The sequence below is a fragment of the Melozone crissalis genome, unplaced genomic scaffold, assembly GCF_028551555.1.
Source record: "Melozone crissalis strain CALT ecotype California unplaced genomic scaffold, PUWL_Pcris_2 ptg000251l_1, whole genome shotgun sequence".
Classification (NCBI taxonomy): domain Eukaryota; kingdom Metazoa; phylum Chordata; class Aves; order Passeriformes; family Passerellidae; genus Melozone; species Melozone crissalis.
Genome location: NW_026536010.1, coordinates 1427208 through 1452494, shown reverse-complemented (window position 1 = coordinate 1452494; position 25287 = coordinate 1427208). Strand labels below are relative to the sequence as shown.

Below are 25287 nucleotides of genomic sequence, written 5' to 3'. Positions count from 1 at the left end.
CACCCTGACGATGCCAACCTTAACAACAACACACATTTGTTTGTTTCTTTGGGTTTCTGTTTGTTTGTTTGATGGATTTGCTCTCAGCTGCTTCACCCAAACCCAGGCTGCAGCAGGGATTGGGGTATCCAGGCCCTTGGATTTGGTTTTGCACTAATTTTTTTTGCTTTTGCACTCTTTTTTTTGGTTTTGCACTCATTTTCTTTTCCCTGTGGCAGCTCCCTGCACTCCCCAGCCTCGGTGACTGTTTCCAGGGCTGCTCTCTAAAAATGGGCTCTGATTTTTAATGTGAATTTTCCTGGGGCTGGCTGCATCCTTTGAGGCTCTGTTAGCCTGGCACTCATGGAAAGTTATTTTTTCCTTGGTAAAATCACCATTTTCCAGTCCAACCGAGTGTTCTGGGGTGACTTTAGGATGCTTGCGCCCCCATTTGTCTGTTTAGCTCAGAAATGAGTTTTAAGGCTGGTTCTGAGAGCTTTTCAGAAACTGCATTTGCTCCCCCACATCCCCGTCCTGGGCTGGGCTGTCTGCAGCACAGACAGACAGACAGACAGCAGGACAGAGCTCCCCTTTGCTTTCAGATGGTTTTCAGCTCTCTGAGGCAGAGAAGTTCCCTGGACTGTGATTTTTCTTTTTCTTTGTCATTTTGAACCTGTTCTGGACTGAACGCCCCAAAGAGCACAGGGAGCTCTCCCCTGTGGCCACCTGGGCCTGGAGGGACTGATAAGAGATTGATAAGAGACTGATAAGGGACTGAGTGAGCTGAGGCACAGCCCACTGAGGGACTTTCTGAGTTTGCCATCTCTTCACAACACTGAGAGGTTCTATTGTTCAATATTGTTCAATTTTTGTGCTGGTGAATGCTTTGCCTGTTAAATAAAAAGGGTTTTTTTTTCACTTTTCTCCAAGGAAATCTTTTCCCAAACCAGTCGGAGGAGGGGCTGCTGGAATCTGCTTTTCTAGAGGAGCCCCTTTGGAGGTTTTCCCCCAGATTTGCCCCAAACCAGGACAGCAACCCAAACCCACCCCAGGGTGCTGCTCCTGAGGCTGGTGGCATCACCAGGGTTGGTTTGTGTGTTTGCACAAACTTCCCTCTGAAACGAGCAAAATTCCTCTGGTTCAACACCCACAGAACTCCCCAGGCCCCCGAATGCCCTCAGTGACTGCAGAGGCTCCTGCTGGGCCGGGATTTTCTCATCATTTCCTCATTTCTCACATCAGGTGAGGCTGCAGCCCCTGACCCTCCCTCAGCCCGGTGGGACTGCCTGAAAACAGGGCCAGACAAAATCAAGGCAAATTATTTATTTGTTGAAGGGGTTTCAATTAATTTTTTATTGAAGGGGTTTCAGGTACATCTCAAGAAGCCCCAGGGACTACACCCAAAAATGGACCACGGCTCACAGGTTTTCACACTTTTATAACTTTGGTCCATTTGCATATTGGGGCTTAATCCTCCAATTACAGCTTCAGCTAATGAAGTCATTCACCCCAAGTTTGCTCCCCCAGCTCCCTTTTGTTGAATCTCTGGGGGCCTGAGGCAGTGAGGTGTCCTTGAGTGCCAGGCCTGGAGAGGAATTGCTGTGTCTGCCCCAAATGGGAGAGAACAGCAGCTGGCACTGCGTGTGGGGTTTGGAGTTACACACTAAAGAACTGCAGGGTTATAGTACAAATTACAAATTATAAATACAAATACTAAAGAATATATCAAATGAATATATGAAATGCTGAGCCACTGGGGTGTCCTTGTATCACAGACATCTTTTATGAAAAATCCTTTCCTTAGGATTTTTCCTCCTGAGAGGCTGGGAGGCCTCAGGAACAAAATGTAAACAATGGTTATCTGCTGCTGTGGAATGCAACAGGTGCATCTGTGATTAATCTCATAAAGTTGTTTCTAATTAATGGCCAATCACAGTCAGCTGGCTCAGGCTCTGTCCGAGACACAAGCCTTTGTTATCATTCCTTCTTTTCCTGTTCTTAGCCAGCCTTGTGATGAAATCCTTTCTTCTATTCTTTTAGTATAGTTATAATATAATATATATCATAAAATAATAAATCAAGCCTTCTGAAACATGGAGTCAGAGCCTCATCTCTTCCCTCATCCTCGGATTTCTGTGAACACGGTCACAGGGGGTGGCATCAATCCCATCCCGGTTGGGATTTTGGCAGCAAAGCCTCTCCCAGCCCAGCAGCTCCGGTGGGAAGGGGCAGGAGCTGCCCTGGCCTGCCCGGGCACGATGGGCAGAGCTGGGCACAGCCTGGGCAGAGCTGGGCACAGCTCCGGAGCCTTTGAATGGGCACAGCTCGTGGGCACAGAGCTGGGCACAGCCTTGGGGCCTCTGGGTGGGCACAGAGCCGGGCACAGCCCCGGAGCTGACTCAGCGGCACCGAAACCCCGATGGTGCCACCAGGGCCGGGCCCTCCGGGTGTCACCGGCCGGGAAGGGTGACCCGGGTCAGCCCCGGGTGGTGCCGTTCAGGAACCTGCGGATGGTGCCAGGGTCTCCACCCGGGCTCGGAGGCGTTTGTGCCGCGGGCGGTGCGTGGGAGGGATGAGTCCCACAGGGCAGCAGCTTCTCCTCCTCCCCGCACCTTTCTGCCTTTAAAGGAGGTTTCTCCTCCCCAGGCCGTGTTTGCTCCCCGGCTTTGTCCCCTCCCTGTCCCGACAGCTCAGGGACAGAGGAGCCGCTGCCCAAACCCAAACCCGGCGCCTCCTGCCATTGTCACTGCAGGACACGAAACAGCACGATGGGCACACACCGCTGTCCTCAAGGCAAAAAAGGGAAGTTTATTTTCTGACTCTAACATTTATAGATTTCTAAAAGTGACAGTGAATTGGAGGGTGAAAGTGCCGCCTCTCCAATGACACTGGACAATCTAACAGCCCATCAAATTTCTCTTCTTCCGTAAAAGAATGCAAGACAATGAGTTATTTGCAGAAAGTGTGTGAGAAAGTTTGTTGCAATAATGTGAACATCAGAAGGCTTAGAGAATCTTTAAAAATCAGGGTGACAAGTTCGTTCCTGTGTCACTGTAGGACATGAAAGAACACAAGCTCACACTGCTGTTCGCAAGGTGAAGAAAAAGGGAAGTTTATTTTCTGACTCTAACATTTATAGTTTTCCAAGAGTGACAGTGGATTGGAGAGTGACAGTGCCAGCTCTCCAACGACGCTGGATAATCACAGTCTATCAAATTTCTCTTCTTCCGTAAAAGAATGCAAAACTACGAGTTTTTTACAGAAAATGTGTGAGAAAGTTTGTTACAAGAATGTAAATATCAGAAGGCTTAGAAAATCTTAAAAAATCAGGGCCACAGGTTGGTTCCTGCACTCACAAACCCTCATTTACCCGCATTTTTGGGTTTTGGGGGGTCAGCAGCACAAACAGACCCAGCAATAGGAGGGAGGATGCTCCGGCACAGCCCAGGGCCGGGGATGCGCGGGCTGATCTCCTCCATGGAGAGCTGTCAGTGTTTGGCAAACAAAGCCGCGGGTGCAGCCCCGGAGGGCGGAGGGGTGAAGGAGGAGGTGAAGGAGGAGGTGAAGAAGGAGGTGAAGGAGATGAAGGAGGAGATGAAGGTGCCGCGGAGCATCCGCGCTCGGGGCGCGCCGCAGTTTCCGTGGAGACGGCGTTGGCAGCGCTCTCGGCTTCCTTAGGAACCAAACACTTCCCCCGCCCTGAGTAACGCGGCAAATATGCGGGACGGGCCCGGACAGGCGGCCCGGGGCTGCCCCGGGCGGGATCGCTCCGGGACCGGCCCGGGATGCGCTGCGGGACCCGGGCGTGCCCAGCCCCGAACGCTCCAACTCCGCCTTCTGCGGGAGCGTGGACGGATGAACTCAGCTGCAGGATGGTTTTAAATTATCAGAATAAATTATTCCTGTCTTGTTGTTGCCCCAAACTTCGCTGGATTGAGCGGCACCCAAAGCTCCGATCACTAAGTTGAATTGGGATTTATTTTTAACTCCCTGTCCAAGCCTCCCCTCCAGAAGCCATTGGCTGGTTCTGTTCCTTGCTTGGGGTTTTAGCCTGACGGGTTTTGCAGGACACGGGGAGAAGGAAAACTCCCCGGTGGGAGCCGTGAGGGATCGGGGCGTGATCGGGAATGCGGGGCTGGGGCTGCCCGAGCATCCCCGGCCCCTCCGTCTGTCCCCTCCTGTCCCCGGCAGGGACAGCGGGGCTGGCCCGGGGAGGGGACACGGGGACATCACACCTGGGGCACCCACAGGGACACCGGGAAGGCTGCCCTGAGAGGGGACACACGCCTGGAGTATTCACAGGGACACCGGGACCTGTCCCGATGAGGGACATCTCACCCGGGGCACTCCCAGGGACACCAGGACATTTTACCTGTGCCACTCACAGGGACACTGGGGTTTGTCCTGAGGGGGACATATCATTTGGGGCACACGTAGGGACACCAGGGTCTGTCCTGAGGGGGGACATCTCCCCTGGGGCACCCACAGGGACACCAGGATAGCACACCTGAGTCACCCACAGTGACACCGGGGTCTGTCCTGAGGGGCACTCCTGTCTCATTTGGGGCACTCACAGGGACACGGGGACCTGCCCTGAGAGGGGACAGCACCACTGGGGCACTCACAGGGACACCAGGACCTGTCTGTGGGAGGGGACATCACACATGGAGCATTCACAAGGACACGTGGGGTTGTCCTGAGGGGGAACATCTCACCTGGAGCACTCACAGGGACACGGGGACATCACATCTGGAGCATTCACAGGGACACTGTGACACACAGGGACAATTCACAAACACTGGGATTTCTCCCGAGGGGGGACATTACACCTGGGGCACCCACAGGGACACCGGGGGGGGTGGTCCTGAGGGGGAACATCTCATTTGGGGCACTCACAGGGACACGGAGACTTGTCCGGGGGAGGGGACATCACACCTGGAGCACTCACAGGGACACTGGAGTTTGTCCAGAGGGGGGACATCTCACATCTAGAGCACTCACGGGGACACTGTGACACACAGGGACAATTCACAAACACTCCAGCACACTTGGAGCACCCACAGGGACATGGACACATCCCCCCCGGAGCTCTCGGTTTCCCCCCGGCCCCGGGGATGCTCCGCCCGTCCCCGCGGTGTCACTGCCGTGTGTCCCGGCGCTTTGGAGCGGTTCCTCCCGCGGTTCCCTCCCGCCTTTCCCGGCTCCACGCTCTGGTTCCACAGGGTCGGAGCTCGGGTGCAGCCCCGGCCGGAGCTGCCGAAGCCGCTGCAGGAGGGGCCGGGGCGGCGAGCGGGGCTCCGGTGCCACCCTCGGTGCCCGGTGTCACCCCTGGCCATGGGCTGGCTGCCATCAAGCGTCAGCGATAATTACAGGATGCTGCTGGGTCCGCTCGTTAAATGGGATTAAAAAGAGCGGCCGGGAAAAGCCGCGGGGATGGAGCCGCGGGGAGTCCCAAACGCGGACACCGAGCTGGGAAACTCGAACTGCTCCGGGCCGGGACACGCAGGGACAGCCCCGAACCCACCCGGGCTGAGCACGGGCTGAGCACGGGATGAGCACGGGATGCACCCGGGGCTGTCACTGGGGCCGAGCCCAGAGGGCTCCAGGCTCCACCCTGAGCCCTTTCCCATCCCGATCCCCCATCTCGATCCCCCATCCCAATCCCGATCCCCCATCCCAGTTCCCCATCCCAATCCCAATTCCCCATCCCATTCCCCCAATCCCAATCCCCCATCCCAATTCCCCATCCCGATCCCCGATCCCCCATCCCAATTCCCCATCCCAGCCCTGACTGTGCCCAGGGCAGGTGCTGGGGTGGCTGAGGCGCTGCTGGCACCGCACCTGGGAAAGCACCAGCGGGGCTGTGGTTAATGACAGCAATTATCGGGTTATCTTCGTTAGGGCAGGGATCTCCCTCTGAGGCACTCGGCCCCAGAGCCCTTTAATGAGAGGCTGTCCCTGCCCTGCCCCAAATCCAAACATCTCCTTCATCCTCCTGCAGAGCCCCGTGGTCTGCAGCTGGGAAAATCCAGCTGAGTTTTGGGTTCATTTTTTATCATTTTTTCGCTTTCATTTTCTATAATTTTTTATCGTTTTTTGTTTTAATCTTTTATAATTTTTTCCCTTGGGGAAGCACAGCAGGGAAAGGTGGGGAAGGAGTCAGACCCAACATCCCTGGCAGGAGCAGCCAAGACTAAACATGATGTTCTTTATTGTTTATTTATTTTTAAAGCTCAGCCTCTCTCCATATGCCAAAGCTGAATTTAAAGCACAAACACCTGAATTTATCCAATTTCTATTTAATATTTGCCCTGATTAATGTCACACGCCCACTGGAGAAGGGCTGCAGGGAAGTGTTATCCTGATTCTCCGGTGGCAAAGCAATTCCAGCGCGTTCCCCCTGTGCAGCAGCCCCAGCAGAGGCAGGGCTGGGCTCTGTCCCATTCCCACCTCTCCTCAGCTCCAGGGACATCTCTGGGTCCCCCCGGGCTGCTCCAGCCTTGGCTGGGCTCTGCACAGCGCCGCGATTCACCCACACAGGGCTGAGCTCCCAAGGGAAGGCTGAGCAGCGCCGGGGTGGGGATTCCTTTCCTCCTCCCCAGAAGGAAAACTCTGAATTTTGGAGCACTGCGAGCTCCCGGTGCTCCCAGGGGGAAGGGAAGGGAAGGGAAGGGGCAGGAAGGCTCTGCAGCATCCAGGAGTGAGGATCAGGGAGCAGGAACGTGTCTGATCCCCCCTGGGCTCTGTGGGTGAGGGAGAAAATCCCTGTGGGACAGGAGGGAGGTTGTGATTCCCACTGCACACCTGGGACCTGCAGGAACAGGGCTGAGCACGGGAGGATCCTGCTCAGAAAGGTTTAACAAGAAGGAAAATAAAATCCACCCAGAGGCACCTCCAGAGCTCCCCACACACCCCAGAACCTCCTTGGGGACAATGCCTGAAGGTCCCCAACCTGCCTGGGGCGAAAGCACAGCACAGGGGCCTCCCCTCCACGTGTCCCTTGTACCATTTGATGGAGAATTTTCCCCAAAAGCTTCTCCTTGGGAGAGGAGGGGGATCCCTGCTGATCCCAGGGTTTGGATAAAGGGCTGGAGCTGCTTCCTCCCCAGCTGCTGATGTGAAGGGCTGGGATCAATCCTGAACAGAAATCTGCAAATAGGGATTTAATCATTATTTTTTTCCCTCCTGGAAAGAAGGGAGTGACCATTCCTGGAGTTCAGGTGGCTGCCCCTGGATTTCCCCATCAACATCGAGTGCCACGGGTGACGTCCCTGAGGTGATTTTGTCCTCAATGCACCCAGGACCCTTTTCCAGCCCTCCTGTGAGCTCAGAGCTGTTTATCCCCGATCCTCGATCCCTCACACCTGAGCTGTGACTCAGCCCCACCTGGATGGGAACGGAGTCAAGGCCAATCTGATTTTCCTACCAGGGAACAGAAACGTGACCAGGGGTGGCTCCTTCCAACCTCAGGAGGTCTCTGGGTGCCCTGGGAGCCTCCTGGGGCTGCAGGGGGGCTCTCATGGGGCTCTCCCAGAGCAGCTCCAAACCTGCCTGGGCACAGCAGGAGTGAATTTGGGAGCCCGGAATTGGTGCTTTGAGTTCCTCTGTGTCCCTGGAGGGTCCCTGGGCTGTGACCTGAGCAGGAACCAGCCCTGGGCTGCCCCAAAGGGAGGTGTCAGAGCTCAGTGCATCCCTCTGGGTGTCCAGAGCTGCCAGGACCCCACTGGGGGCTCACAGACCCTGGCACACAGCCCGGAGCACCTGTGGGTTTGATTATGACCCCTGGAGAAAGTTACCACCTTTGTATGAGGACATGAAAGTCACACAGGTTTGAATAGTGTAATAATAAAATGATCACAGGGTGAAAATGCAGATTTTAGGATTTTTGGTCTGGGGGTTATGGGGACAAGATGGAAGAATCTGGGCATGTCCAGCCTTTCTTCTTCTTCTTGCTCTCAATTTTCTGCAGTGATGTTGGCACTTTGGGATTGGTTTAGAGTAGAAGTGCACTGTCTAACATAGGTGATAGGTATTGGGAATTAAGTGTAAATATGTTATAGGTAGTTTGTAGTATAAAAGGACAACACAGAGCGCCTGTGGCTGCCTGGCTGAGCAGATCTTGGCTGGGCAGAAAGAAAATTTTATAGATAAAATTAATAAACAACTTCAAGACAGAAAAGTGAAGAGTCCAGACTCGTTCTTCAATTGCATGGGCCGAAGCAGAGACATCCTGCACATCTGGGGGCAGCAGTTAACAACCAAAAATCTGAGAAAAGGGAGCCCTGCAGGATTTACCATGCAGGATTTCCCCTGCAGGATTTACCACACAGCATTCACCCTGCAGGATTTACCATGAGAATTCCCTGTGTACACCCAGGGCCTGCAGGCTCCAGCAGCATGCCCAGACCATCAATCAGTCCTGCAGAACCTGGAGGAAAATGTGGGATTCCATCCAGGGCTGGGGCACTGCAGCCCCAGGATGTCCCCACCACGTCCCTCGAGTCCTGCTGTGTCCTGGAAGGTGCCACAGATCAGGTCCAGGGAGGAAATTCCCTTTCCTCCACTGGAAAAAGCCCAGGGGATGTTTTGTGGCACTGGAACTCGCTGTGTTTATGGGCAGCAGCTCCAGCCCTGCTTGTCTGAAAACATTTCCGGGGAATTGCAGAGACAAAGCAGGAGAGTTTGGAGGGCAGAGGGGCAGGGCAGGCCCTGAGCTGAGCTGGGAAAGGGAATTCCAGGGCAGGGAAAGCAGCACAGAGCAGCCAGGGGAGCTCAGGGCTCTGTGTCACCTCAGCAGCTGGGGGGGCAGCAGCTCCCTGCTCTCCCCACGTTTAATTAAGCCCCACATTAATTAAATCCTGCAGCCCAACCCAGCGCAGGGATGTCAGCAATTCGGGGAGCTCTGCCCACAGTCAGGTTCAAAGCAACCCCACAGCTCACCCAGCCTCTCCTGCACCACCAAGGGCTTCTTTCCCCCAAATAATGTCTCTGGCAAATAAATTAGTTATTTTGGAGAGACAGTTGACTCTCTGTGTTCAGCTCATCACTTTCAGTAATTTCAACCATTCTGAGGCATTTCCCCTTAGTCTTCTTAATTTAAGTAACAAACTCCCCAAAGTCTTTGCTGACCTCCCAGCCCCAGCTCAGGGGATTTTGGAGCCTTTGTGCAGCACTGAGAACTTTGGAGCCTCTCTGTGTGTCCTGGACCAGCTGAACTTCCCAAACCACTTCCCTTTGTTCTTGTCCCTCCCCACCTGTGCTGGGGGTGTTATTGTCACCCTCAGTCCCTCCCAGCCCCTTCTGCTCCCCAGCACTGTCAGGATGTTCCCACCTTCTCTCCAGCCCTAAACCACAGCCCAGGGCAGGGAGCCACTGCTTGCACCACCTCTATTGTCCATTTATTTTCCAAAATCCATCTCTGGGCCCCTGCTGAGCACCCAGGACAGCTCTGGGGAGCTTCTGCAAGAACAGTTCCAAAGCTGCCTCTGAGGTGCCCCCTCCTCAGTGTCCCTGATGCCGAGCAGGGCCCAGGTTGTGCTGCTGGGAGCCCTGAGGCTCTGCCCCAGCTGAGGGAGGAACCCAGGGTTTGCCTGCTGGGAGCCCCAGCAGCTCCTGAATCTGACAGGAGATCTGGGCCAGCCAAGAGGGGCACACCAGGATCCCCAGCCTGGGCTGTGCTGGGCTCCCTGCCTGGGAGTGCAGGAGGGGCTGCTGTGGATTTGGAGGCTCTTTGGAGCAGCAGCCCTGCACCTCTGCTGCCCTGAACCACAGCAGAGAGCAGGCCCAGCTCTGGGGAGCCCTGCAGAGCCAACAGAACCTGCTCCAGACTGAGCTGGGCTGCTCAGGGTGGCTGGCACAGAGCCACTGGGGCAGCCTGGGCAGTGCCAAAGCCCCTGGGCTGCTCAGGGGGGTTTTCCTGTGGCAGGAGCCAAGGGAACCAACCCAGCTGCCCTGGGCAGGGCTGGGGGCACCAGAGCTGCTCTGGCCGGCACAGCCCCTGAGCAGGGAAGGGAGGCAGGGGGGCAGCCTGGTGCTCCTGCAGCTCCCACACCTTCCCCAGCCCCGTTCCACAAATGGCACAGCCAGAACAGGTGGGGGCTCAGTCCTGACCGTGCTGAGAGCCCTGAGCAGCACAGCCCCACAGCCTGGGGGCTGCTGCCAGCACTGGGGCACCTCTGGGGGCTTTGGCACTGCCCAGGCTGCCCCAGTGGCTCTGTGCCAGCCACCCTGAGCAGCCCGGCTCAGTCTGGAGCAGGTTCTGTTGGCTCTGCAGGGCTCCCCAGAGCTGGGCCTGCTCTCTGCTGTGGTTCAGGGCAGCAGAGGTGCAGGGCTGCTGCTCCAAAGAGCCTCCAAATCCACAGCAGCCCCTCCTGCACTCTCAGGGCCAGGCAGAGACATCAGCCCTGCCCTGCCCCTGTGGGCACCAAGCAGAGCCCTGGGGCAGCTCCTGCCCAGCCCAGCCCCTGTGGGCACCAAGCAGAGCCCTGGGGCAGTTCCTGCCCTGCTCAGCCCCTGTGGGCACCAAGCAGAGCCCTGGGGCAGTTCCTGCCCAGCTCAGCCCCTGTGGGCACCAAGCAGAGCCCTGGGGCAGTTCCTGCCCTGCTCAGCCCCTGTGGGCACCAAGCAGAGCCCTGGGGCAGTTCCTGCCCTGCTCAGCCCCTGTGGGCACCAAGCAGAGCCCTGGGGCAGTTCCTGCCCAGCCCAGCCCCAGCTGCAGCTGCCAGGGGTGACACCAGCCCAGAGGTGAGAACACAAACACTGCACCTTCACCCCTCTGCTAATTGCCAATCCCAGCAGCAACACCAGGCACCAAAGGGCTGGGGAGTTATTCAGCCTCTAAATTATTGTTATTATTATTGTTATTTCTGGGCTGGGAAATTCAAGTTCAAACAGAGATGAGGAAGCCAGGGAAGCTTTATTGGATTGCAGCCTCACCAGGCGTCAGCAGAACTGAGGAAGGGAAGGAAGGGAAGGTTTGGGAAGGTTTGGGAAGGGAAGGTGCGGGAAGGGAAGGGAAGGTGCGGGAAGGGAAGGTTCTGGGAAGGTTCTGGGAAGGTTCTGGGAAGGTTCTGGGAAGGGAAGGGAAGGGAAGGGAAGGGAAGGGAAGGGAAGGGAAGGGAAGGGAAGGGAAGGGAAGGGAAGGGAAGGGAAGGGAAGGGAAGGGAAGGGAAGGGAAGGGATGTTGCCCCACTCAGACCCTGCCAGGGCTGCAGGCAGTGCCCAGCTGCTCCCTGGGGCTCCCAGGGCTGGACAGAGCAGCAGCTCTGCAGGGAAATGTGAGGAAATGTGAGGAACACCTCGGCACTCAGGTCCTGCCTGGTTCAAGCACTAGTCAAGCCCATCTTACCCATTTGTTCTGTTTATTTAACTTCAAAGAGGTGCACACTAAAGCATTAGGATTTACTGGTTTGGATTCCTCTCTGTACAAGTTCTTTCAAACAGCTTTGAATGCACAAGGCTTTACAGATAGAAGCGCTGAAACACAAGATAAAACAAATCTAAATTTCAAATCACTCCATGAAGAAAAATTGTAGAAAATAAAAAACAAAAACAAAAACAAAAAAAAAGGAAAACAAAACAAAAAATATTCCAACAAAAAACTGCAGCACTCCTTGGGAAAGGGACAGACTGCACGAGGAGGGACACAGAGGGTGGAAGGCAAGCAGTGCCCAAAGCTTCTCCGTGCTGGCAGCTCAGGGGATGGAGTTCAGGAGGTCCTGGAGGAAGCTGTCAGGATCATTGATTTCTGACAAGAGTCCTTTGAACACAAGAAGGCAAGAGAGAAGGATCAGCCCCTGTTGGTCCTGCCCGGGGGTCTGTGCTGGGCCACGTGTGAGCCCCTGACAGCTGCAGGGTTATTTTAGGGCTGGACACGAGCAGGGCAGACCCTGCTGGGTGCAGGAGCAGGAGGGACTGAAATGTGAATTGAATCAAACCCTGAATCCACATGGAGCTGCTCTGGGGCTCCCCAGCTCTGCTCCCTGTGCTGGGCAGTGACAGACAGGGGGCAGATTTTGAGAGGAAAGAGCAGCTCCAGCTTCCCTGCAGGTTTTCAGCATCTCCTGACTCCTGGAGGCACCAAAACCCAGGGGGAGCAGCTCTGGCTGCACCCACCTGCTGCAGGTCCCATCTGCTCAGCAGCCCCAGACCCCCAAACCAGCCTCCAGCTGTGCTGCAGATGTGTCACAGGGCAGGGGGAGGTTTTCCTGCCTCAGGTGAGTGTCCCAGCAGTTTGGGATCCTGATCCTGCTCTCCCTTCCCCTCCCCAGGAGCTGCAGCAGTGTCAGGAATGCTGCTGGCTCCAGGCACCAGCTGCACAAGGCAGCCTATAAAAGGTCAGGCAAACACTCACCAGCCACATCCAAAAACTCAGAAAAGGTTTCCACTGGCATGAACTCCTCCTGGAAGGTTTTCAGGGCCTTGTCTGCAGCCTCGTGGATGGGCATGTCGTTGTGTCTGATGAACTCAGCCAGAGAGAAGGACCAGCCTCCCTCTGTGTTACTGGTAGGCACCTTCTGGCAGGGCACAAACACACCAAATCAGGCCAAAAGGAATGAGTTATTTAAAAAAAAAAATTACTGGAAACCCTGGTGCCTTCTCTCATTGCTCCTGGATTTCCATCCCTGGCTCCTGCAAACAACCAAGAGAGGAGGAAATTCCCCGACTGCAACTTCATGATCCTTTTCTGCAGGATGAAACAAGGTCCCAGGCATTCTCTCACCCTGAGCACTGAGCCCTCTCTGCAAGCTGCAGGTTTCTGTCTGCCCCTGGCTCCTTCCTCACCCAACCACTTCCCTGGCACGGCCTGGAATGTCCTTCTTTGCATGAACAATGAACAGGAAAAGTAAATAAATACACAGTACAGGAGTGCTGCCAGCTGGAGGAGTCTCTCAGTTCTTCAGCTACTGAACTGCAAGGGCTGCAATGAGCACAGGCAGCTTCTTGTGGTTTTTACAAGGTGCAGAAGGAAAAGAAGGAAAAACCCTTCCCTGTGAGGGTGGGCAGGGCCTGGCACAGGTGCCCAGAGCAGCTGGGGCTGCCCCTGGATCCCTGGCAGTGCCCAAGGCCAGGCTGGACAGGGCTGGGAGCACCCTGGGCTATGGAAGGTGTCCCTGCCATGGCAGGGAGGGCACTGAATGAGCTTTAAGGTCCCTTCCCACCCAAACCATGCTGGGATCCTGTGAAGTTCCATTTCCAAGGACCTTGGAGAGAGGGAGGGGTTTCAAATTTTGATTTCTATTTCAAGCTCATGGCATGGCTCAGGTAGGAAAGCTGAAGTGGGGCTGAGCTGGAGGTGCTGCAGAGCAGCTGCAGGGCTCTCCTTACCTTGAACATGTTGTAGATGAGATCCACGAGGGCCCAGAAGAGCAGCCCCGAGCGGTACGTGGCGTATTCCTTCACTGCCTTGTCTGTCAGTCTGGGGAGGGAAAGCAGGTCAGTTATCACTCAGTTAATCATTCTGTCATGCTGGGGAACCCAGGGCACCCCTCTGGCTGCCCTGCAGGACTCCAGACCCTGGCAGGGGCTCAGAGACCTTGGCACAGAGTCACAAACACCTGTGCCTTTGATTTTAGGCCATGGAAACAATTCCCAACTTTGTGTGAGGAGTTACAAGCCACAAGAGTTTGAGTAGAATGATAGTGAATTTACCACAGGGTGAAAAAGTAGAATGTTGGGGTTTTTAGAATGGGGGTTCAAGAAGCTGGGCATGTCCTGTCTTTCTCCTTCTTCTTGTCCTCCATCTTCTGCTGTGATGGTGACACTGTTTGATTGGTTTGGAATAGAGACAGACTGTCTAACATAGGTGATAGGTATTGGAAAATTATTGTAAATAAAGTACATGTAGTTCTTAGTATAAAAAGCCAACATCACCCCAAGGGTGTCACTGTGCCACAACCCAACCTGCTGGACAGATCTCAGCAGGTCAGAGGAGGAATGGAACAGATAAGAGAAAATAAACAACCTTGAAAGGCAGAGCTGAGGAATCTCGACTTCTTCTTTGAGCATGGGGCTGGGAAAAAGAGACTTTCTAATACCTTGGGAGCCATTCCAGCGACAACAAACCCGACATGATGGGGCTTTGGTACCCCCCTGATGGCAGCAGGAGCAGCCAGAGCCCAGCAGTGACAGCAGGGAGGGCTCTCAGTGAGCCTGGCTGGGTGTTCCAGGGAGCTTTGGGCACCTGGGGCTGTGCTGTGACCAGGGCAGCTCTGCCAGCCAAACCTCCTTCCATGGAGGGAAACGAGCACAGAGGGAACTGGAGGGCTGAGACTACACAGGAAATCAACAGCAGAGTGGGAAAAAACAATGTACAGCCCTTGGGAAAAACAACGTACAGCCCTTGTTTGTGTGTTCACTGCAGCAGATTCCTGAAGGAATGACCAAATCCAGGAGGTATCAATGACACAACAGCTTTGTGCTTCCAACTCATAAAAGCATTTCTGCAAGACTCTGAGGGAAATCTCTTTAAGAAATGGAGGATTTTCCATTTAATATATCCTTGGTTATTCTCCTGCCAGGAAAGGACTTCTGGAAATCCAACACACCTGGGTTTGGAGCAGCAGGAATGCCCTAAAAGGTGCAGAGCTGTGCTGGGACAGCAGCTCCCAAAGTCTGCAGGATTAATCACAAACAGGTTCTGGCAAGGAGGAGCCTCCTGCCAGCAGCTCTCATGGCTTTGGAATTTCTGTGCCTGTGCTGCTCAGGTACATCTGCCCCATCATGTGCTGCTTCCTGCTCAACACTCCAGAGCTTTGGAAAAACAAAAATCCATTTTTTGTGCACCCAGGAGCAGCTCAGCTGCTGCTGTGAGTCACAACACTAACAGGGGCTCCCACTGCAACTGGGCTTTTCTGGGGGAAAATGAACATTGTGCTGCTTTTATTAAAAGGCTCCATTTGTGTGTGTGTGCCCTTAAAACGGACATCTGAGTAGGTGGCAGCCTGCTCAGCCAGCTCAGCTTAATTATTTAAAGGAAAACCAATTAGTAAAGGTGACTAAATTTCCATGGGATGAAGAGACTCCGAGCGAGGCTAATTCTGGCCTCCCAAATCCTGCAAGCCAGACTTCTCCTTTCATGTCAATGGGTTTGATCTAATTGCAGTCTGCTCCTTTAATTGAAAACTAAATGGCCCTTGTGGGTTAGGGCTGGGAGTTACCTTGAGGAGCAGCTGCTCCATGCAGGAGCTGCTGGGTTTCACTCCTGCAGCTGGACAGGGACAAAGCCACACTCTGGGCAAGCCTGGCTTCCCTCTGGGGTGTTTCAGAGAGGTCACAGTGGGGAGCAAAGGGAAAACAATCAAAATGGGCTTTGCCTCCCAAATTCCAGGTGAAAGCTACACTGAAAACCAAGATTTTTTAGCCAGAATTTGTGGTTCAGTAACAATAAATGCTTGATTCAGTTCTTTGGGATCTGTAAGTTGTATTTACAAAAACTCCGAATTGAGATCCATTCTGGGAATTTCATCTTTGGGTTTAAATAGGAAGTGTTACCAAAACAAGGGAGGTGCTGAGCATCTCCCCCTGGTTCCTGTGGTACCACCCCTCCTGGCAGAGCCAGAAGCCCTTTTTGGCTCAATTCTCCCCAAATCTGTGACCCTGGCTGGCCCAGCTGAGGAGCTGCATGGGCACCTCCCCATGGGTGGGATTTGCTGCCTTGGGATGAGGGAATGCAGAGCCCTCCTGCCCTTCCCAGGATTTACAGGAGGGTTCAGATCAGCAGCAGATCCTCAGCTTTTTAGAGGTGCACTGGGGTCCCTGCAGTGGTTCCTGTCCCTTGCTTAGAAATTCTTGGGGGTTCCTGTCCCTTTTTAAAGATGCACTGGGGTTCCTGCAGTGGTTCCTGTCCCTTTTTAAGATGCTCTGGGGTTCCTGCAGTGACTCCTGCCCCCTTTTAAGAAGCACTGGGGGTCCTGCAGTGGTTCCTGCCCCTTTTTAAGAAGCACTGAGGGTTCCTGCAGTGGTTCCTGTCCCTTGCTGAGATGCACTGGGGTTCCTGCAGTGACTCCTGTCCCTTTTTAAGGTGCACTGGGGTTCCTGCAGTGGTTCCTGTCCCTTTTTAAGATGCACAGGTAGCAGTGAGTCCTTGGCTGTCCCCAGCCCTCACCCCAGTGCTCTGGGAATGGAGCTGCTCCCAGCCAACACCCTGACCATGGAATGCTCATTTTAATGCTTTGCATGCAGACATTTCCCTGGTGTCACAGCCAGTGGCTTCCTCTCTGCCTCAGCCTACAAATTCAAGATATTGGCACTTATCTGCAGAGCCTTTCACCATCCATCACCCTCTTCCTGATTTTCCACAAGAATAAATAAGCACAGAGCTTGGAAATCAGAACTGCCATATTGCTGTTTCTGAGAGGCTTTATCAGAGGGAGGCTTTGTGCTCCCTTAGTCTGCAGAGATTAAAGAAAGCCCTTGAATAAACCTTGACATAATTCCTGAGCAGTTTCTGAGTGTGCTCCCCTGAAATTCCAGACATTGGATGCTTTAGCTGGAAGTTCCTGGCTCTGCCTGTTCCAAAGTGCTTTTATTGCAGCACCTGTGCTTGGGGAAGGAATAGAACATCCAGGGAGGTTTAAAAAGCAGCAAACCCACCCTGGGCTTAGCTCTGCTGCACCCCCTGAGGCTCCAGGACATGCCCTGGGTCTGTCAGACCCCCAGGAAATAGCAAACAGGAGCCAGGGGAGGCTGAAAGCAGCACAGGGATCAATGGAGGAGCCCTTTCAGGGCTCTCTGCCTTTTCCAAGAGCACTGGTTCATGCTGGGTTTGTGCAACTACAATGGAATGACTTTATCAAACACCTAATTAATGTCATCAGCATAGAAATGCCCTTTAAGGCGACTTAGAATAATAATGAATTGATTCCTAATTATGACAGCTATTTCAAATCATCCTTTCAGAAACTGGAATTCCCTTTCCCTCTCTGGCAATATTGTGCCTTTGTCAGGCAGGCACAGCCACTTATTCTTGTGCTTCAAGTGCCTGACAGCTGCTATTGATTTTTTTTCTTTTTAAAAAGCAATGGCATTTGACTTCTATTTCTATTTTTCTATTTGAGGGAGGCTGGAGCACTGATCAAAAGGGCCCAGAAGGAGCTTCCTTAGGGAGGCAAACAGGGATGAGGCACAGCTCAGACAGCTCATGGCTGACTGCTGAGCTGGGGGAGGAAGAGGGAAAAGCTTCATTTCCATGGATCAGCTCATTGATCCACTCCAGAAGGAAATCTCCTGCTCAGAGCAGCCCTGGGGTGCTGCAGCCACTCAGGGCCAGGCTGGGCAGGGCTGGGAGCAACCTGGGCTCTGGGGGTGTCCCTGGGCTGTTGGGGTGTCCCTGGGCTGTGGGGGTGTCCCTGGGCTGTGCTGGTGTCCCTGGGCTGTGCTGGTGTCCCTGGGCTGTGCTGGTGTCCCTGGGCTCTGGGGGTGTCCCTGGGCTGTCCCTGGGCTGTGCTGGTGTCCCTGGGCTGTGCTGGTGTCCCTGGGCTCTGGGGGTGTCCCTGGGCTGTCCCTGGGCTGTGCTGGCTGTCCCTGGGCTGTGCTGGTGTCCCTGGGCTCTGGGGGTGTCCCTGGGCTGTGCTGGGGGTGTCCCTGGGCTGTGCTGGGGGTGTCCCTGGGCTGTGCTGGTGTCCCTGGGCTGTGCTGGGGGTGTCCCTGGGCTGTCCCTGGGCTGTGCTGGTGTCCCTGGGCTGTGCTGGTGTCCCTGGGCTCTGGGGGTGTCCCTGGGCTGTCCCTGGGCTGTGCTGGTGTCCCTGGGCTGTGCTGGTGTCCCTGGGCTCTGGGGGTGTCCCTGGGCTGTTGGGCTGTCCCTGGGCTGTGCTGGGGGTGTCCCTGGGCTCTGGGGGTGTCCCTGGGCTCCCGGGGTGTCCCCAGGCCATGGCAGGGGGTGGCACTGAGGGGGTTTCAGGGTCCCTCCCAAGCCAAGCCAGGCTGGGATTGTGCAGCTCCACAACCCTGAGTGCAAAGGTTACTCAGAGGGGCTAAAACCTGGTGTAAACTACACACACTCCATTGGCTGCGAGTGGGGCTGTGACACGAGCAGGTGGGACAGTGACACAAGTGAATGTGACAGTGACACGAGTGGCTCTGTGAAAGTAACACAAGTGGCTCTCTGACAGTGACATGAGTGGCTCTGTGACAATGACACAAGTGGCTCTGTGATAATGACAGGAGTGGGTGTGACAGTGACAGGAGTGGGTGTGACAGTGACACCAGTGGCTTGGTGACAGTGACACAAGCAGGTGTGACAGTGACCCCAGTGGCTCTGTGATGGTGACACAAGTGGCTCCCTGACAATGACCCCATTGGCTCTGGACAGTGACACGAGTGGGTGTGACAGTGACATGAGCAGCTCTGTGACAGTGACACAAGTTCTGTGCCAGTGCCCGTGGAGCTCTGTGACTGACATAAGCAGCTCTGTGACAGTGACACGAGCCCTGTGCCAGTGCCTGTGGGGCTCTGTGACAGTGACCCCAGTGCCTCTGTGCCAGTGCCCCGTGGGGCTCTGTGACAGTGACACAAGCAGCTCTGTGCCAGTGGCCCATGGGGCTCTGTGCCACTGACACCAGTGGCTCTGTGCCTGTTCCAGTGCCCGTGGGGCTCTGTGACAGTGACACGAGTGGCTCTGTGCCTGTGCCAGTGACATGAGCGGCTCTGAGTGACACAAGCCCTGTGCCAGTGCCTGTGGGGCTCTGTGCCTGTGCCCCATGGGGCTCTGTGACAATGACCCCAGTGGCTCTGTGCGAGTGACACAAGTGGCTCTGTGCCAGTGACCCCAGTGGCTCTGTGACAGTGACACAAGTGGCTCTGTGCCAGTGACCCCAGTGGCTCTGTGACAGTGACACAAGTGGCTCTGTGCCAGTGACCCCAGTGTCTCTGTGCCAGTGACCCCAGTGGCTCTGTGACTGTGACAGTGCCCATGGTGCTCTGTGCTGTGCCCAGCCGGGGTGGCACTGACCTGCTGGCCCCTCCCGGGGACACCACGCGAGCGTGGGCGGTGACGAGCAGGCGGCGCAGGATGTCCCCGCGGATGGCGCGCCAGCGCTCGGGGGGACACACGTGCAGGGCCAGCACGGTGTAGTAGTGGGGCCCGTCCACCTCGAAGGCGCTCTCCACCCACTTCTCCCGGGGCTGCTCCAGGAAGCTCTGCAGGTTCTTCTCCTCCCGCGACGTCGCCCGGGTCCTGCAACACAGAGAGAGCCTCAGAGGGGCTCAGCTCCAGGGGCTCAGCCTGGGCTCAGCTCCAGGGGCTCAGCCTGTGCTCCCCAGCTCCAGGGCCTCAGCTCCAGCTCCAGGGGCTCTGCTCAGCTCCAGGGGCTCAGCTCCAGGGGCTCAGCCTGTGCTCAGCTCCAGGGGGCTCAGCCTTGGCTCAGCTCCAGGGGGCTCAGCCTGTGCTCAGCCTCTGCTCAGCTCCAGGGGCCTCAGCTACAGCTCCAGGGGCTCAGCCTGTGCTCAGCTCCAGGGGGCTCAGCCTCTGCTCCCCTGGAGCCCTGGGTGCTGCCCCTGCACAGGCAGACAGCTGGGCACCACCAGCTTCCCCCAAATCCACCCCCTGGCTAAGGCTTTGTTCCCAGTGGGCACCAACAGCTTCCCCCAAATCCACCCCTTGGTTAAGGATTTGCTCCCAGTGGGCACCACCAGCTCTTCCCAAATTCTTCCCCTGGTTGAGGATTTTCTCCCAGTGGGCACCACCAGCTTTCCCCAAACTCCTCCCTGGCTGAGGACCTTCTCCCAGTGAAGCAAACATTTTCCTTGGAGTTGTGGGTGGCACTAAAGGTTTGCCAGGCAGCTGTCAGTGCCCCAGTGGAAGGTAACACCACTATAGAGGAATATTCCCCCTTTTTTGAGAAAAAGATGAGTGGTGCCAACTCCCATGGGACACCTCACAGCCACTGCAGCTCCTGCAGCCACACCTGGATCCATTTATAAAATTCCTCTACTGCAAAAGCAACCCCTGGGAAGACACAGGCCAAATTCAAGCCTAAAAGACACTGCACTTTACTGCCAGCTTATATAAATATTTTATCCTTTTCCTCCTTTCCCTCAGAGCTCCAGTGTCCCAGGAGTCCTGACAGCCCAGGGGTGACAGTGCAAAGCACGTGTCACAGGAGACTTTGGGAAGTTGCATCACACTTTGCCACATCTGTGGCTCTCCTGCAGCAGGCAGAGGCTGCCAGCCAGGTCAGACCTGTGCCTCTGAAGAGAGATAAACTCTCCCTGTCAGGCATCAAGCAGCATCCCAGCAGATGAAGCTGTCAGGGCTGTGTGACCTTTTCATCTGCTAAAAGATGCAGCTGGGAGCCAAGTAGTAGCTCTTTATTTTCTCCATTTAATATTAAAAATTCTGTCTGGGAAGTACAGAAGGCTTTTTTTTCCACGTCTGCCCAGCGGGTTCTGGGCTCTGTGGTGCCAACAGCAGCCTAACAAGATGAAACAAATAGTTCCATTTATTTGTCTCCCAAAGGATTGGGAAAACAATAGCACAGGGATCTGGAGATAGATATTAAAAACAAAAGACAAATTGTATTACAGCCAAAACCTTGATTAGTTCCAGGCGGGAAAGTGAGAGGGATTTTACTGCACTGCATTTGGAGTGACCTTGGTGTGTATTTTAATATTTATACCCTCATCTAATTAGTATTACTTACTAATATCTAACTCCTCCAATAGAGGATAGACATGGGCAGCCCATTTCTGCAGGATCAGAACCAGCTCATGTATTCCAAAGCATCTGGGTGCCCATGGATGTGGCCACACAGCCTCAGTGCAGTGCCAATGCACTGCTGCTGATTGGCAAAAATAATAATGGTAACCTCCCCAAAAAATTGAAAATATCAGGAAAATCTGGTGGACCTGAACCCTCCTCCAGGATGTCAAATCTGGAAACCAACCTGTGTTATTTGAACACTGAATAAAACTGCATCAGGGTTAAGTTTTCAACTAACAATGATTTCATCCCAGTGTCTCTTCTGCCTGCTCAGGAGAAAATTAAGCTAGCAGAGTTTCTTTAATGTAATAACCCTGTTGCTCACCCCAGAGGTAATAATTACATCTAGAATGGAAAGAGAAGCTAATTCCCAATTGCTTTTACTCAATAGGTTCCCTGTTATCCTGCATGTCCAGGCTTCACTCCCAACAATGCAAATCCTTAACAACCCACTCAGGATGCGCAACCCTCCCAAAACTTTATGTGATTTCCCATCTGTGCTGGCCCGTGCAGAGCTGGGGGAGGGTGGCAGGGGTGGCACTGACGTGTTGAGCACGTAGAGCACGGTGTGGATGATGTAGGGGATGAGGTGGATGTTGCTCTCGCGGCCGCCGCCCCCGGTGTCGATGCTGAACGACTGCTCCATGGCGAAGCGCAGGAACAGCAGCTTGATGTCGTGCACGTTCAGCTGGTACGTGGGCTCCCTCTGCCCCGTGCACTCCTGCAGGTACGTGTTGTGCCTGAAAAACACCAGGGGGCCTTCAGAGAGCTGCTCCTGCCACGGCACAGCCCCTCCTGCAGGTTTGTGTTGGGCTGAAGAACAGCAGGGGGATTTCAGAGAGCTGCTCCTGCCACAGCACAGCCCAGGAGCACAGCAAGCACGGCACAGAAACTCACAAAGGCAGCCCTGCTACCTTGGAGTAACCTCCCCAAAGGGAGGCTCTCAGCTCACTCTGGCAAATCCAATTCCAGCTGCAGATATCTGTCCACACATCAATATTGTTTTCCCATGCCCGGGACCTGGGATACAGCTCCTGGCTGAAATGCTTCCAGGATGTTGCCACTGTTGATTCCACAGAATGGTTTTGGTTGGGGACAATAAAGATTATCCAGTCCCAACCCCTTCCATGGGCAGGGACACCTTCCACTGTCCCAGGTTGTTCCAAACCCCACTCACCCTGGCCTTGGACACTTCCAGATATGAGGCACCCATAACCTCTCTGGGCATCTTGCCTTCCCTTCACAGGGAAGACTTTCTTCCCAATATCTGATCTAAATCTACCCCCTGTCAGGTTCAAAATTTCTAATGTGACATTACAAACCCAGCACAAGGTAAAGCAGAATCCTGACATCAGCATCTCCATGTGCTCCAGACAGGTGCCCAAGCACCTCAGTACCATCCAAGAGAAGTCTGGAAATCTACACCAGGGAATCCACTGGTGTCACAAGGTTTCTTTTGTACAGTAGGGGTTCACTGGGCACAAATGAATCAACACTGCATCTTCAGCTGTGACTGGGGGCTAAGGAGGCTCTGAAATTATTTACATGAAGCCAAGGAGCAAACAGACACCTGCTCTTTTTAGGAGATGGTAGAACCTGTAATGGCTCCGTTTTACCAAGATTCAGCTGCACCACCTCTGATCCCAGGATTTCAGGGAGTGTGTGGCAAGCATCTGACTCAGCCAGATGCAACCAGCTGGGGAAGAACCTGTCTGTACTCACCGTGCCAAGCACGTGGCAAAAGCAGACTCTGGCACGTGGGGCCCCCACACTGGCAGGAGCCCATTGCACTTGGTGTTGGCATTCTGCAGGGCTGCACTCTCCCACTCCTCGCGGCCCCGAGCGAGCCTGCACAAACAGACAGAGCACACCAGGCAAGTCAGCAGGATGCAAGCTTCTGTCTAAGGAAACATCCCCAAAATGACAATTCCACAGCTTCTCTCAATGCTGGACTTGGCAGAGTCCAGGGCTGAGCAGTGTTAAAGCAGACCCTGACAGAGAAGCCCTGCAAAGTGATCAACAACCCAGCCCACCCACCCAGAGTCCCACAGTGATCCCAAAGCACCTGGAAAGGCCTCCAGCCCTGGAGGGGGGGTGTGTGGGTGTGGGCACATACCTGACAGCTGCCAGGTGGCAGTCATAGTGCACAATGTTGAAGTGGGACACGGTGCTGTAGCCCTGCTGCTTGCGGGGCTTGTTCTCAAACTCCTCGAGCGCCACGCGCTTGGTGAAGGTGTAAATCCCCAGCACCTTGGTGGGCTGCAAGACACACAGCTGCCTTAGCAAGCTCTGCTACTCATCTCCTGCTCTTTCCACCCCACAGCTGCCTTAGCAAGCTCTGCAACTCTCCTGCTCTTTCCACACCACACTGAATTGAACCTCTCCCAGTCCCAACCTTGTGTTATTCACACATTCTTTGAACAGAGACATAATTCTCTATCCCAAGATTTTTGCTGGAGAAAGCTCAGAGAACGAAGAAAACAATTCTTATCTTCACTTGCTGCATCTGTTGTTTGGCACATGTGGGATGTGTTATGCAGATTGTTTGCTGAAAAATGATTTGTTAATGGGACACTGGTGATGGTTGTTTTGACTGATTGACCAATTAGGTCAAAGCTGTGTCGTGACTGTTGGAAAGGCTCACAGGTTTTTGTTTGGTATGGTATTAGTATAGTGTGTAGTATAGTATTATATAGCTTAATAAACCATTTGTTCAAGTGAATCACAGAGTCAGAGCATGCTAGTCCCCATTTTGGGGTTCCTTGCATTGATACCAACCTCAAACTTAAACTGGCCCTGTGTTTTTCCAGCTTTCACTGAAAACACACTTCCCTTTTCCAGCCACCTCTGGAATTACTGATCTCAAGAACCAACTCTGAGACTTCCAGATCCTCCAGTGCCAGCATTTGTGCAACCAGATACTGGCAAGTCCCCTTAGGAGCTGAGAGGGCTCTGAATATGTGTCTCCCTTCACCCGGAACTTCAATCTCCCATCACCATTACCTGGAACTCCTAGCTCCTAATACCTGGAACTCTTAGCTCCCACTACCTGGAACTCTTAGCTCCCAGTACCTGGAACTTTTAGCTCCCACTATGCAGAACTTTTAGCTCCCATTACCTGGAACTCTTAGCTCCCATGACCTGGAAGTTTTAGCTCCCACCACCTGGAACTCTTAGCTCCCATGACCTAGAACTCTTAGCTCCCACTGCCTGGAACTTTTAGCTCCCACTATGCAGAACTTTTAGCTCCCACTACCTGGAACTCTTAGCTCCCACTACCTGGAACTTGTATCCCTCCCGGCAGATGCAGCAGGTCAGTCCTGGCTCCTCTATCAGCTCCTCCATCTGTTTAAGCAGCGCAGTCTTGGTCACCACCTGGCCCTTCTCATTTGTCTGGAAGACAGAAAAGCTCAAGCAGGTTAAAAACAATGACAAACCACACCATGCCCAGCACTGGCACTGGAATGCCCATCCTATCTCCTCTGTTCCCTCCTGGCAGCACCAGGCAAATGGGGGGGCTGGAGCTGTGCAATATCCATCAATAAATCACACATTTCCTGCTGAGGCAGCCTGAGCAGGGCAGGAAGGAAAGCCCCTGAAGGAAAGGAGCAGAGCCCCCAGCCATTACCGTCATGCCCAGGGTGCCCAGGGCCTTCTGCCTCATGGCCATGGCCATCCTCTTCTTCTCGGCGCGCGTCTCCTTCCGCGCAGCGTCGATCTTCTTGTTCACCTCGGGGTGCTCCCTCAGAGCCTCCAGGAGGTTCTCTGCCAACGTCCCAATGCCTTCATCACTCGACACCTGCTCCAGTTTGTGCAGGTTGGAGATGGAGTCTGTTCCTATTAGCACCTGGGGGATGGGAGCACAGCACTGCTCAGGAGGAGGGGACTCGGGACAGTGACTGTCCCCTCTAATCCTACAGGGACAGCTGGGCAGAGCACTGAGCTGCAACAACTGTTCCTTCCTTTTTTAAGGCCCTAAAAACTGTGTGTCAGTCTGGGGCAATTTGCCTCTCCACTGGTCATTACCAGCTCAGATGGGGATGTTGGATAAAACGTTTATTTTGTGATAAGACATTGTATTGATGCCTTCAAACACCAACAATCACGTCCCGGGGAGCTTATCAATAATTACCTTCTCTTCACACTGGTGTGTCAATCTCACACCACACAGCAGGAGGAAATATTCAAATCAGAATCTCCGACTTTTCCAGATGATGCCTGAGCTGCCCAGCAGAGGCTCAAGGCACCAAGACAAAGACACAGAGTCATGTTCCCAATCTTGTCATGTGACACACAGAACTCAGAGGATGCTCTGCAAAGGCAGAACTTGCCCAGGGAATACTTGAACAGCTTTCACACCTATGACTACTTTGAGAGTCTCAACAGAATTAACAATTCTTATAGGAATTTCACATTCTTATAAGAGGTAAGCCCAGGAGAACTGGATTTTCTCTCTGCTTTATCCCCCAGACAGAATTCCCTTCAGACTAGAACCAAAGCCTTGCGGCAGAGAAAAGTTGTGAGCAAAACTGTTCCAATATGGTGAGGATGGCAAAACAAAACCCATCAAAAATGAGTGTAGAACCAACTCTTAGAGGAGTTTCTGCTGA

General features: G+C 54.1%; 1 protein-coding gene across 1 annotated transcript in view; it reads right to left on the bottom strand.

The window, feature by feature from the left end:
• Positions 1–11320: 11320 nt before the first annotated feature.
• The window catches only part of UBR4 (ubiquitin protein ligase E3 component n-recognin 4), a 95904-nt gene continuing 81937 nt past the window's right edge, over positions 11321–25287 (bottom strand). The window contains exons 99-107 of the mRNA XM_054294488.1: positions 24306–24524; positions 23957–24070; positions 22794–22936; positions 22400–22525; positions 21223–21417; positions 18929–19153; positions 13306–13396; positions 12332–12494; positions 11321–11737 (exon numbers count right to left, since the gene is read on the bottom strand). Coding sequence (XP_054150463.1) covers positions 11673–11737; positions 12332–12494; positions 13306–13396; positions 18929–19153; positions 21223–21417; positions 22400–22525; positions 22794–22936; positions 23957–24070; positions 24306–24524 — 1341 coding nt within the window. The 3' untranslated portion in view covers positions 11321–11672. The remainder of the gene's footprint in view (positions 11738–12331; positions 12495–13305; positions 13397–18928; positions 19154–21222; positions 21418–22399; positions 22526–22793; positions 22937–23956; positions 24071–24305; positions 24525–25287) is intronic.